Here is a 14,712-nt window from a genome sequence, read left to right as displayed (position 1 = left end):
ATTTGGATAGTGGTGTTTTGTTGGACAAATCCATTTTTATTAATGTGATTACAACATATATAACATACAACAAATTTTAAAGAGGATGTTAGTCTTGTCCACCACCACTGTAAACACATTCTATTGCCTATGGACTTGTGGGAATAGATAGATAGTAACGCTGTACCTCACCAGTTTGTAATCAGTCTTGAATCCCTGATTGAACAGACCTATTGCCATTCTCCACTTTGGGAATGAATATGTGTGTGTGTGTGTGTGTGTGTGTATGTGTGCATATGCGCATGTGTGTATACTACAAACGTGTATAAAGCACCTCAAGGTGGCTATGAGGATACAGTGGCCAAGAATCAGCATATATAAAATGTAAGAGCTGTAGGCTGGGCGCAGTGGCTTGCGCCTATAATCCCAGCACTTTGGGAGGCCGAGGTGGGAGGATTACTTGAGGTCAGGAGTTTGAGACCAGCCTGGCCAACGTGATGAAACCCCATCTCTACCAAAAACACAAAAATTAGCTGGGTGTGGTGGCGGGCACCTGTAATCCCAGCTACTCAGGAGGCTGAGCTAGGAGAATCACTTGAACCTGGGAGGCGGAGGTTGCAGTGAACCGAAATTGCGCCACCGCACTCCAGACTTGATGACAGAATGAGATCATTTCAAAACAAACAAACAAACAAATAAATAAAAATAAAACATAAGAGATATAGAGTTAGGAGCATATAATTGGTAAACAGAGAAAGCTTGCTGAAGAAATTAGAGCCAGTGATGCCTTGAAGAGAGCATAAAGTTGAGATAGACAATGGAGAAGAAAGCATCATAGCAGAGGAAACAAAGTGAAGAGACATGAAGAAGTGGTGTAGGACATGTGTTTAGGAGAAAGGATGAAACAGTCTGGCGAATTAGGGGGCTTATACTCCAGGGAATTGTTAGAATTTGTTGGAGGGCATTTATAGTTACTTGAAATAGGACTTCCTCCTGTGAGCAATAGGGGATCATAAAAATCTTTGAGCTGTGGAAAGTTGCTTGACAGCACCGTTTTAGAAATACAGATAGGGAAATGCTTCACAAGAGGGCTTGTGTGTTGTAGGAATTTGTGAAGAGTGCTGGGGGTGCACAGAGGTGAGGATGAATGTTGTCTTGAAAAGCCACTACTTAGGTTAAAGTAAGTTGCATACATGGAGCAATAAAGGCACAAAGAGCTAAGGTGATGGAAATGGAAATGGAGCTGGAAAGACATAAAGAAGAAGTAATGGTGAATGATCACTAAGTGGCTGCTGTGTAGGAAAAGCCACTGAGGACCTGATGATAACTTATCTCCTAGAAAGGAGTAGTTCATGAAAAAATCAAGATAGAGGTGGACTTTAAAAATCTAATTTAGCATCCTGGGATCACAACAATCAAGGAATCTAGCCTCTTATGACTAGACCCAAGTGCCCAGACCGCAGTGTTATGCATTCCCAGGTAATCAAGGGATCGGTTACACTGCTCATAGTCATATTATAGAGGTAAAGAAAAATTGTAGTTTCAAAATCAACAGAGTAAAAAATTCAATTATAATCTTTATCTCAACGGAACACAAATTCAAAGCACCACAATCCTGAGCTTCCTGCCTAATAGATGTTTCTTGGTTCCTGGAGTTTTCAAACCACTGGGAAATCATTTTCAGTGACCTTAATTAGTACCCAAACAAAGGATGAGAGATGAAAGGGCAGCAAAGGACAGAAGAGGTCTGGAAGAGAAAGGTGCTCTGAGAGGTGGGTTTCAGCTTGCACAACATGAAGCTCTAATGTAACCAGGCCTCTGGAAACTTTTACTCAACTCCGCACTTTATCCTGACATTTCTAAAACCGCTAGAAATGCAGCATGTCTCCTCTGCTGTTGGCCTACTTTTGACAACAGTAAAAAAAAAAAATATATATATATATATATATATATATATATTTCACATGTGGATCAGGAAAAGTAGCCACGTCAACATTTTTTTTACCTCTAGGCATTTTTCCTGGCTTCACACATTCTCCTTATTACATTCCTTAAAATGACTTAAGCTGATGCTCTCGGACAGGCTTGGGAGAGGATCGCAGAACCCAGGCCACTTCTTGAAACAATTAAGTACCCAGGAGATTAAATAAAGCACAACACAACACACTCTTCTTAAGGTGGCATGGTTTTAGGAACCCAGAATTGAGAAGTGAGTTCATTCTTTTCAAGGCCAGACCTTCAAGAAAGATGTAAAGCTCCTGTGCGTCATGCTGCTGCTGCTGCCCTGAGTGATGAGTGCAGCAAGAGCAAGGTGGCGGCGGGCTGGGGCTGCAGCAGCTGAACGCTTGTGCTCTCAGGACCCCACTGCAGAACCGTGGGCACGCAGCCCTTGAACAGAGAGAGCCTGGGATGCAGCGGGCTCCAGAAAATGGAAAGGAAGCGTAAAACCACTGAATGCTTCCTGCACCTCCTCTCCTTTCTCCTTTTGACAGAAAGCAGAATACAGCTTTGTAAATAAAAAAACTCTTCATCCTAGTTCAAATGCTGGACATTCCCCAAACTACTAAGGCTTTGAAGAGAAAAGGACAGCCTTTAAAAATAGCCCCCCAGGAGAGGATAGATGGAAGCTGTGCCCTACCCGGTGTTGGCCATTTTCCAGTCCATGGGAATGTTCTCCCCAGGCACTGCCTTCCCCGCTTCGTGTTTAAGGAGAAAGGGAGGAAGGCACCGGGAACAGCAGTGTGTTCACAAGGATTCTATGAGAGACGGGAAGGTGACAAAGGCCCCCCAAAAAAAAGTCCTTTAAAGATACGTTAATAATCCTCCAAACATCTCATGTTACAAATGGACAGCAGTAACCCTGAAAAGTCGTGTTTGGATAGAACCAATTTAGTTTCTGATGGGCTGGGGAACTAGAAGCGGAAACTATCCTTTAAGCAATTAGTCCCTGAGCCTTTAAAAATTTCTGTCATTGTTAATTTCTCTATCAATGATGCAATCCTATGGTATTCAGAAAATCCCTATAGATCTATAAAAATATGAGACATGCATCTCTCATTTAATTATCTTTGTGGATGAGATAGGAATGTAAATTAACACTTGAAATCCTTGCTGATAATATATGACAGTGATTGTTGCCAGGTCTTAGCTACGCAAAGGAAAGCACTCTGCAGGAACAATGGTTTCCCTAAAAAAAAAGTTTCCACTGTATTTTGTAATTTTGATTTTTCTTGTTTTTCTTTTTTGTTAGTTACTAACTAGGGAAGATTAATTAATGGGTGGCAAATCAAAAAAGGATGTGGGGGAGAAAAAACAACCCTAGATGTCATTCAACTCAGCACCTGACTAAATTATTAGCTTACTGTACATGTCATTAACATTATAATTACTTAGTTTCTACTTAAACAGCCATTCCATTTAATTATCCTTATTTTAAAGCAAAAAGATATTTTTAAATATTTTGATCCATAAACCTTTCCTGAAAACGTTTTAGTTTACCTATTTTGTATTCTCTAACTCCCCCCAAATAAGTCAATTCAGAAATGTCTTAGTTTCTTTTATTGATCATAAGTTGTTCTATGTTCTCACCCCTATTCCTGATAGTTCTTATCTTTGCCCTCTCCCAGTGCCACCTTGTGATATATTTGAAAAGTCAGGGTGACTCCTATTCCCAGCAAATATTCATCAATATGGTTGAAAGCCTCTTGAAAATGGGTCAGCACAGATAATTTGATTATCAAATTTTTCTCAACAGGGGAGGTGAGGCAAGCACAGGCAGCCAGAATCAAAACAAGGTGACAGGAACACAGCACAGGGATTTGCGAGGGCCCTGTTTTGAAGGGTCAGAATGTGGCTGCTTGATTTGGGTCTAGGAAGGGCCCAAGATCACTCTGGCCCCTCCTCTGAGGACGGTCAGCCCAGCTTAGTCCCCTGTCAGTCAAGGTGATCCCCATAGGATCACTATTCTTTAAGCCCCACCTACCACACCTATTCACAGACAATATACACATTTAAATGAACCTCAGAAAATAAGTATAGACAAGCAAGGATATGCACAAATCACTCTTGTACAGTCCTAAGCTCTTGGTTTCCAAACTCCCATTTTATCTGAGCATAAACAGACCTTAAAGCCTAAGAGAATATTATTTATATTTATAAAAAGGACATGAACATATCATCTACCTACCTTTCCGAAAACTAAAACACCGTTTGATTCTTCTGTATGTAGTTTTAGGGATGAAAGGAGTTGAGGCTAAGGCACCAGCTGGGCACCCCCCAGAATTCCGGTCTTCAGGCATCGTACAGGCCCGAAGTTCTGAACCCGGTTTTGGCTTCCTTTAAAACCTGCCTCTGAGCGAAACCCCACAGCCACTCCTCATGCTTGTTTATTTGTTATTTTTGAAGTGCTGATTCCTAGAACTTGAAGGTTTTGATCATCCAGGTCCTGGCTTAGGGATAAGTTACCACCTCTCATTTACTCCTTTTTAGCAAAAAAACTTCCTTTTCTCTTGCCCAATCCAGGGAGTTTTTAAGGTTTTTTTTTTTTTTTTTTTTTTTTTTCTTAAGTTTCTGCAGACATTCCAAAATGTCACAGGAAAAGAACTGCAGCAAGCAAGCTACCATTCCCATTCAAACAGCAGGAATTGGTTTTTGCATTTTTTTTTGTTTTTATTAAGAACTGTCTTCTCAGCTGGACTGAGATTCCTCTGGAAAGGTCAGCAAATAGCCCTGTGCAAAAGGAAAGAGGAACAATGACAAAAAGGCCCCTGAGGAATATTTCAGGACTGTCCTTGCTGGCTCCTTTCATCTGAGCAAGAGGGGAGGAAAATAATGGCACCTTCTCCAGAAAGCATTTCAGTGCATGATAGATTTCTTTCAAAGGACTCCCCTGCTTCTTTTATAGCACCCCTCATCCTCTGATGCTCTCTGCAGGTTTCTCCCCTTTCCTTTCTGTCTTCAGACTCCCGAGAGAATCACCACGTCAGAACAGTCGAGTGCCCATTCCAAGAGGCTCTTTGGATCTGTGGGGGGAGGCAGCTTTGCAGGGAGCGTCTCCTGCCCTCTCCTGCTCTGTCTCCCCTTTTCTCAATGAGAACTGGGAGGGAGCTGGCAGGGCTGCGGTTGCTCCTCACCAAGGCTGTGGCTGCGGCTGCTTCCAGTGCCCGCCAGTCACATTCAGCAGGTGCAGTCACAACAGGATGAGGGGAGGAGGGAGAATGCCACGCTGCGGTACGAACCCCTTTCTTTTTCTTTTGACTTTGTGTTCACTTCCCAGCTCTTGTCTTGTGTAGCACTTTTACAGCTAGCTGGCTCAGCCCCTCCAGAAATCACAGGGCACCAAACCAACCCCCAGGGGGTAAACTTTTTGCCCCTTCATACCTGCATTTATTCTCCTCCCATACAAGTTTTACTTTTTTTCTAATGATTTGTAATTGAATTCATTTGTGAGCACTGATTTAACATGCATACCCTGAAAACATATTTATACATGTGTATGTGTGTGTCTGTAAAACAGAAAAATATTTAAAATCCAGTGGCAAAGAGTCTGTGGGTAAAGCTGCAAACACATCAACACGTATTTGTGTGTGTATTTACACACACATATGTTTCTCTAGGCATGGTTTGCAAACCAATCCTGTTTTCAACATTCTTCCATGCTCTTGCACGTACTTTCTGCACCCCAGCCCCCATGTCCACCAAGCCTCTCAGTCCTACTCACTGAACAATTTACTTGCTGGGTTAATCATTCATCCACCTGGCTGTTCCATGAACTGATTTGGAATGCTAGTGCCTTAACCCCAACTGACCCCTAAGGCCTCTGTGTTCCTTTCCAGCCATTTGGCAGAAGCTTTAAAAGACCATGAGGAGTGTTAAAAAGGTCCTTCCATTAAAAACCTCATTACTCTGACTAGCATGCCCATGTAGGTAATCTTTTGTCATTGAAAGGATTATTATTATTTAGTTCTGCCCTGTGGTTCAAATGGTATTTTACCTTCTGTGTCACAGCATGCTGCTAAGAAAATAAAGAACCACAAAGTGTAACTCAGCACCATGAAGACAGAGACAGTGCTGCCCTTCAAGCACTTCAGCCAACAGAAAAATCCACTGACTTGAACACTGATCTACAGGGAACTCCTGTAATTACAGGATTTTGGAGCTGGGAAGTGAAAGCATTTTTTTTCTTCTAATTTTCTTATTTCACAAGTGAGTAAAACCAAAGGCAAGGGAAGTAAAACTACATATCCAAGATTGTGCACTTGGTCTGTGAACGTTGCCTGACCACGTTGCCTTTTAATTAACCTCTGTCTGCCTACATGCCAATCGTTCATTGTAAGGATTATTCACAAATAGTATTCTTACTGCCTTGCTGGGTCTCTGAATCAACTCTTTTTATTAGGAGGCAGAAATATACAGGAAATACCTGATTTTGGCAGTAGCTAACATTAGGCTAAGCCATCAGAGCTACAAGAACTATTGGGCCGGGCACAATGGCTCACACCTGTAATCCCAGCACTTTGGGAGGCTGAGGCGGGTGGATCACCTGAGGTCAGGAGTTTGAGACCAGCCTGGCCAACACGGTGATACCCCATCTCTACTAAAAATACAAAAAAAAAATTAGCTGGATGTGGTGGCAGGCGACTGTAATATCAGCTCCTGGGGAGGCTGAGGCAGGAGAATCACTGGAACCAGGGAGGCAGAGGTTGCAGTGAGCCAAGATTGCGCCATTGCACTGCAGCCTGGGCAACAGAAGGAGACTCCGTCTCCAAAAAAAACAAAACAAAACAAAACAAAAAAACTATTAATGAATTATCACTCTCCTCAGATCTCAGATTCCGGACTAGACACTTCCATAATTATTGCCTCAAAAACAATTGAACAGAAACCCAGTATAAAAATACACAAGGAAGGAAGGAAGGGAGGAAAGGAGGGAAGGAGGAGGGAGGAAGGAAGAAAGGAAGGGAGGCAGGGAGGGAGGGAGGAAGGAAGGAAGGAAGGAAGGAAGGAAGGAAGGAAGCCTTCCCAAGGCTAAATAAATGTTTGATATTCAGATTTTTGAATTTGACTTTTATGCAGAAACCATGTGCCTCTCAGCACTATTACTAGAGGAGCAACTGTGCATGGGTTTTCAGCAGGTAGCACAAAGTTGAGCTATCTAGATTCAATACTTTTCACATTTCCCTTGGTTCCCTGTCCCATATGAGTATTTTATAAATTCAATTTATTACGAAGGAAAGGCCTATCATTCCAAAACCCTACATTTTATTTACATTCCCACCTAACAGTTTTCAAGGAGACTGAAGAACTAGACAAGCTCCTCAGGTGTCTCCTATATTTTAATCTCATCTCTATTACTGTAATGGCAAAGAGGGAATATTTTGCATATATGTGCAACCTGAATAAAGATAAGCTTAAGTGCCTCATGAAAAACTTTAGCTTTTTAAAAACACAGGTTAAAAAATTGCCACAATGAAATGCCCTCTTTGTAATAGATACATTTAAAACGTATCCAAAGGTGGTATACTGTGATTGATAAATCAGAGTGATATGTCACCTCCTCTTCTAAATGTCCTTACAGATACCATCTAATCAAGTGCTTTTCATTTAGTATTAACAGGGCCTGGGTTTCATAACTAAGATAGGAAGGGAAAGTGCATTCTCTTATGAAGGGTGATTATGACAATTCAGAATTTTTTAAACAGCTTTATTGAGATATAATTCCCATACCATAGAATTCTCCAGTTTAAAATGTACAATTCAATGGTTTTTAGTATATTCACATATACTTGCAAACATCACCACAGTTAATTCTAGAACATTTTCATCTTAAAAATAAACCCTGTATCTTTTGGCTATCTCTCCCTTACCCCCTCATCACTGCATCCCAGCTCTAAGCAACCACCAATCTATTTTCTGTCTCTGTAGATTTCCTTGTTCTATACTTTCATATGAATGGAATCATAAAATGTGCTCTTTTGTGATTGGCTTCTTTCACTTAGCATAATGTTTTCAAGTTTCATTCATGGTGTTGTATGTATCAGTATTTCATTCATTTTTATGGTTTAATAATAATCCATTCTATGGATACATCACATTCTGTTTATTCATTCATCTGTTGATGGACATTTGGGTTGTTTTGGATTTTTTTTTCTAATTGCTCGATGGTATCAATTCTAGTATTTTTGAAGGACTCATAAAACTATATTAATTCTAATTATTGTATGTTTAAAAACTTTCATTATTTTTCATATACAGAAGAATATATGATCAATAAGGCATGGACTTATAATTGTGGGTTTTTTACTACCGCAGTAGAAGTAATAGATCACACTATTTTGCTATAAAGCAGGAGGAACACATGGGTTTTCTTCCTACTTCTGCTTCTCACAGTGTGACACTTGGCAAGTTTTTCATCCTCCTTGGGTCTTAAAGACTTAATCCACAAAATGTGTAGTTGAACTAAAACAGTGGTTTTAAAATATTGCAAATTGGCAGAAAAGTTAATTTCAATGAAATGTTAAGTGGAAACGTAATGCACAGTGTAAGACAAGTAAAAGGGTTTTTCAGTCATATAACTGTATTGTTTAAAACGAAAATTTATAAGATTTATTTAAAATTCAATCAATAGAATTTATTAATATTAATGGGAACATTTGAAACCTTAGATTAATATATTATCTGAAACCCAAGATTATGGCTGACAGTTGGGATCTCTTATCAGTATTAACATTCTATTTTGTTTTGTGTGCTGTATTAACTTTAGCAAACTCTCATATTCAGAAAAATCACAAAGGATCTCTTACAAATTAAATGAGTACTTTAAATGCTTGCCTTGCAGTCTCATAATGCTTATTAAACAAAGAAGGCAGGAGAAGACTTATTCTTTGAAGCATTGTTTCTATTATGAGTGCTATATGCTAAAATATATCTCTTTAAATGTAAATTCAAATCGAGCATTTGTAAAATCCCTGAAGTAGGTCTTATATAATAAAGTTTATAGACCAATCAACTATTTAAGTGTCCCTTCCAGGTTCATGAATTTGAAGATTCACATATACAATTCACCCAGTCCCACTGGAATTATTTCTGAGATTTCTGGGTTGATGTGACTGCCCGTGGCCATTTATTTGGAGAAATTAACTGGATGGCATTCATTTTTTTTCAGAAAGTCACAGACAGAAGAGGAGAAAGGGGAGAAAATAACTAACACTTGATATAAATAATCCCTCAACAAAAATATATTCTTCAGTAGATGTTAAAGATTCTTCGGAACTCAGGAATTCCAGAAATCTGATTATAAAGGGGAGAAGAGAGTCTTTACAGACAACGGAGCTTCAAAAAGATTCATCCTCAGGCTCCCCACAAACCCTTCACCCTGGAGGTGCTAGCAAACATTACCAGATGAGGATGAGTATGTGTCTCTCATGTACAGTAGCCACTCCTTATCCATAGGGGATAAAAGTCCCCACTGGACACCGGAAATCTCAGATAGTACTGAACCCTTTATATACTATATTTTTCCTATTCATACATACCTATGATAAAGTATGATTTATGAATTAGGCACAGTAAAAGATTAACAACAATAACAATAGTCTAATAAAATAGAACAATTATAGCAATATACTGTAATAAAAGTTATGTGAACATGGTCTCTCTTTCAAGATATTTCATTGTACTATAGCTCTTGGTAACCTTAGCATACAACTTTTTTTTTTTTTCCTTAAATCAGGAATTTTTTACCTTTTCACATAAGTGAAACATTTTATGACTTCTCTTTGGCATGTCCAAATTGCCAGCATCCCTACTCTTGCCCTTTGGGGCTATTATTAAGTAAAACAAGGCTTTCTTGAGCACAAGCACTGTGATACTTTGACAGCCAGCCGATCTGATGACCGAGATGGCTACTAATGGGCAGCGGGTAGTGTGTGCAGTGTGAATGTACTGGACAATTGGACGATTCACACCCTGGGAAGGACAGCATGAGATTTCATTATGCTACTAAAAACAACATGCAACTTAAATCTTGTGAATTGTTTATTTCTAGAATTTTCCATTTAATATTTTCAGACTGCAGTTGACCAGTGGCAACTGAAACCATGGATAAAGGTGGACTCCTTACTGGAAAACTATGAGGAATCCTCTGCTAAGGTACTGGAGTGGGGATTCAGCCGGTGTTTTCAAATATTTTACATAGTCACTTGCTAGCCATTTTGGGTTATGAATAAGGTAACCGTATGTGTTGTCATCCAAACTAGAACACCGTGGGAGTGAAAGGTAGCACAATCAGTAATTAGCCTGGGACAAAATTTGTAAACCACTCTTACTAAGGAAACTGGAATGAATGGTCATCCTGGTTAGGAACCTTCCCTTTCCCTAACAGAAGATATTTTTAAAACATAGACATATTACAAACATGTGCCATGAATCGAGTAAAATATCACGTTTTCAATGAATCTTTACTATTTTAACTTCAACTTACCAACTTTTAAAACTAAGCTTTTGAAGTTATTCTAAAATATAAAATGGTCAGTCGGCCTAAGAAGCATCTGTTATGTTTAGAGAAAAAAAAAATCACTATCTCAATTCAGGGTGTTGACAATATACAAAATAATGGAAAATAAATATAAGGATTGTAATTGTTTATAAAGTGTGAATTTGACCTAATACAATTTATTTTAAACTATATCACCATATAAAAATTAGGCATTATGTTCTTGGAAATATATTGTGGTTGTAGATAAATAATTTTGTGCTTTTGTTTTTTTGGTCTATTTGCTCATTTTCGTTGAATACTTTTTCTGTTTATATGATTCTATTTTCTATTTCTTGGCATACCAAGATCACATCTTTTATCTTTTCTTCCTTTGTTTAGTTCTATGCATAGCACCTTTTTAGCTCATTCTTGACATGGTGCATTCTCAACACTGTGTTAACTAAAACCTTTTAAAAACTTACTTTCAAATTTACCAACACTTAACTGATCTGAAGGATGTTTTTACTCCAATAATCATCAGATTATTATCAAAAGTTTTGGCATTCCTCTTTGATACAATTGAGTGTTTGGGGGCTGGGATATCTTCCAGAACCACTAGTCATAAATTTCTCACTTCATATCTAGATGTTCTTAACTAATCTACTTTTACAGTATGAGTCCCGTAACTGTGTATTGTCGGTAATATGGGAAAATCCAAAACTAAAAAAAAACCCACCCATTTTTATCATTCAACATATTCACAGAAGAAGGTTCGTTATTAATTACACATGATCTAAATTAAACTTGTAGGATTTACGAAGACATACGCCTAACAATAATGTTGAACAATTTACAATTTATTTTAACATTCACCCACTTGAATACAGGAGCTAATAGTAACATTCGCTGGGGGAAAGGGATGAACAGGTTTGGTCTACCTTTCTGTTTTTCCATGATTTTAAAGTACACTCACCTCCTCCGAAAGGTCCCCATATGACTCGGCGGATGGACTTCACCCAGTCTTCCATATCATTCTGGGTGCTCGCCATGAGGAGGTAGCTCTCATGATTTGCTGTCATCCGATCTCGATCGCCTCCTGTGAAAACAGTAACATATGCAGCTGAAGTTGCATCCAGATAACATATGCAGCTGAAGTTGCATCCAGAGATTCCTCATCATCAGCCTCCAGAAGAACCCCTGAAACAGAGACTGTGCCTAATATAGCCCGCACTAAGTTCTACCCAATGATGACATATTTACCATGGTTTCTGAGTGGAAAGAAAAATTTTAAAAAGGAGAGACTCTTATGTTTTCAGGAGAAAGCTGGAGAACAAATGTCATTTTCTAAACAAAGCCTGGGTTTTTTTGTCCTAGCAACAACCCATAGGCCTGCATCAATTCGTAATCTAATCTATTCACACGAAGCTGCTGAATAGGGAGGAACAGCAAAAACAAAATGAAAGACAGAGAAGGTGGAAAAATGGTCCACAGAGCTTGGCCTTTCATTTGAAGCAAGCGTGGAACAGTCTGAGCACTGCATAGTGCACACACACAGAGGCCACCAGGACATCATGACTGGATATGGGAGTTACAAGAAAGAGTAAAGAGCCACATGCAATGCCTTTGATCCAGAGGTTCTTCTCTATGCCTCTGTGCTGGAAGAGGAACCTCATCCCCCGAGATCACAACTTCAGGAGGGCAAACAAAGAGGAGGCAGGGAAGAAGAAGACATGCCTGGACAGCCACAAAGGCCAGATCAACACCCTGATGGCTCTTGCACCTGAGGGTGAGCTTTAGGAAACTCTGGCAGTGCCTCTGTGCAAAACCTTGATGGTTTCTCTAGTATTTTTCCCCAAAGAACAACTCATGAACTTTAAAACCTTTATAATCTCTAATATCAACTTTGAAGTGCTAGACTTCCAAAGCATGTAATTTAATTTCTTAGAAGTCTTTTATAGCGCATTTAAGTTTCCCTAGTGAGTAATTTTCCCACTTACAAAACAGGGATAATCATATTTGACCTTGAAACAGGTCTTGAGGCATGGTTTCGTTATACCTTTTATGTTTAAAGGAGTATTTCTGAAGACAAGTATCAAAGCCTGCACCCCTTCACCGTCTTTGAAAATAGTGTTGCTCACAGAAGGAATAATTTAAAAAATAGAATAGTATTTAACTGGATCCTGATAATATGTTAATATTATACTAACTTCTAAGGTACTCAAATATCTATCAACATTTAATTTTCATGCAGTGTTGTATACTTGATCCCTTGGGTTGAATTAATTCATATCTGAGTGTTTTGTTTGGTTAAGATGTTTGTTTGTTTGTAGGTGGATCTAAACACTTTCATAAGGAGTTTGCAGGCTCCAGTTTACAACAGGCACCACACTCACTATTATTTCACACTCAATCTGGTTCACACATAGTTCTGAAAGTTACAGGCATTAGAGTTTAGTGACCTCTAAATTCTATATGAATGCTCTAGGTTGAGAAGGACAACTATTCTAGCATTGATATAAATTTTTGGAACAGGTGAAAAGTCAGAAAAGTGCAATAACTTTAAGCCAACCAGTTGAACAACCAGTATTGATGCATTACATTTTAATACAACTAAATGGGAACAGAAGAAGGGCTCAAAAAACTATATCAAATAGGTTTCCATATGTTGACAAATCTTTTGAATAAATAAAACTAGCCTACTCTTGTTACAGCGAACATCTCACTACTAGGGAAACAGTGATTCTTTTACATGTCTAGTTCCACTCTAGGTCGATCACCAGTGATCCCCAACCTTTTTGGTACCAGGGACCCAGTTTTGTGGAAGACATTGTTTCCACAAATGGGGTGGTGGGGGGGATGGTTTCGGAATGAAACTGTTCCACCTTAGATCATCGGGCGTTAGTTCGACTCTCATAAAGAGCGGGCAGCCTAGATCCCTCTCAGGCGCAGTTCACAGTAGGGTTCGCTCCTGTGAGAATCTAATGCTGCCACTGATCTGACAGGAGGGGGAACTCAGGCAGTAATGCTCACTTGCCCCTGGCTTACCTCCTGCTGTGGGGCCCAGAGGTTGTGGTCCCCTGCTTTAAACAACTTGTATCTGAAAAAGCATAGATTTCGAAGTCAAAGAAAATCCAGCTAGAGTCACAGTTTTATCTTACATTAGCTGTTTGGCTTCCAGGGAGTTATTTAACTTCTGGAAACTCAGTGATCTTTTTTTTTAAAAAAACTTTTATTTTAAGTTCAGGGATACATGTTCAGGTTTGTTACACAGATAAACTTGTGTCATGGGGATTTGTTGTAAAGATTATTTCATCGCCCAGGTATTAAGCCTAGTACTCATTATTTTTCCTGATTTTCTCCCTCCTTCCACCCTCCACCCTCTGATAGGCCCAGTCAGTGTGTTGTTCCCCTCTATATGCCCATGTGTTCTCATTATTTAGCTGCCACTTGTAAGTGAGATCATGCAGTATTTGGTTTTCTGTTCCTGTGGTAGTTTGCTAAGGATAATGGCCTCCAGCTCCATTCATGTCCCTGCAAAGAACATGATCTTCTTCTTTTTTTTAATGGCTACATAGTTTTCTGTGGTGTACGTGTAACACATTTTCTTTATCCAGTCTGTCATTTGATGGGCATTTGGGTTGATTCCATGTCTTCACTATTGTGAATAATGTTGAAATGCACATATGTGTGCTTGTATCTTTATAATAGAATGATTTATATTCCTTTGGGTATATACCCAATAATGGGATTGCTTAGTCAGATGGTATCTCTGTCTTTAGGTCTTTGAGGAATTAACACACTGTCTTCCACATGGTTGAACTAATTTATACTCCCACCAGGAGTGTATAAGTGTTCCTGTTTCTCCACAACCTTGTCAGCATTTGTTATTATTTTTTGACTTTTTAGTAATAGCCATTCTGACTGGTGTGAGATGGCATCTTATTGTGGTTTTGACTTGCATTTCTCTAATGATCAGTGAGGTTCAGCTTTTTTTTCATATGATTGTTTGCCACATGTATGTCTTCTTTTGAAAAGTGTCTGTTCATGTCCTTTGACCACTTTTTAATGGGGTTGTTTTTTTCTTGTGAATTTGTTTAAGTTCCTCATAGATGCTAGATATTAGAACTTTGTCAGATGCATGCAAAAATTTTCTCCCATTCCGTAGGCTGTCTGTTCACTCTGTTGGTAGTTTCTTTTGCTATGCAGAAGTTCTTTGGTTTAATTAGATCCCATTTGTCAATATTTGCTTTTCTTGCAAT

The 14,712-nt window shown here is 39.1% G+C and overlaps 1 protein-coding gene across 6 annotated transcripts in view; it reads right to left on the bottom strand.

The window, feature by feature from the left end:
* The window catches only part of ARHGAP24 (Rho GTPase activating protein 24), a 514,188-nt gene that overhangs the window by 65,921 nt on the left and 433,555 nt on the right, over positions 1-14,712 (bottom strand). For 5 of the 6 annotated variants that reach the window (XM_009240167.4, XM_009240168.4, XM_024246179.3 and 2 more), the window contains one exon: positions 11,427-11,549. In XM_009240167.4, coding sequence (XP_009238442.2) covers positions 11,427-11,549 — 123 coding nt within the window. Of the gene's footprint in view, positions 1-4,165; positions 4,357-11,426; positions 11,550-14,712 lie in introns of those variants that run through there. The other variant, XM_024246178.3, reaches the window with a different exon arrangement.

The sequence above is a fragment of the Pongo abelii genome, chromosome 3 (assembly GCF_028885655.2).
Source record: "Pongo abelii isolate AG06213 chromosome 3, NHGRI_mPonAbe1-v2.0_pri, whole genome shotgun sequence".
Lineage (NCBI taxonomy): Eukaryota > Metazoa > Chordata > Mammalia > Primates > Hominidae > Pongo > Pongo abelii.
This window is presented reverse-complemented; position numbering and strand designations above follow the sequence as displayed.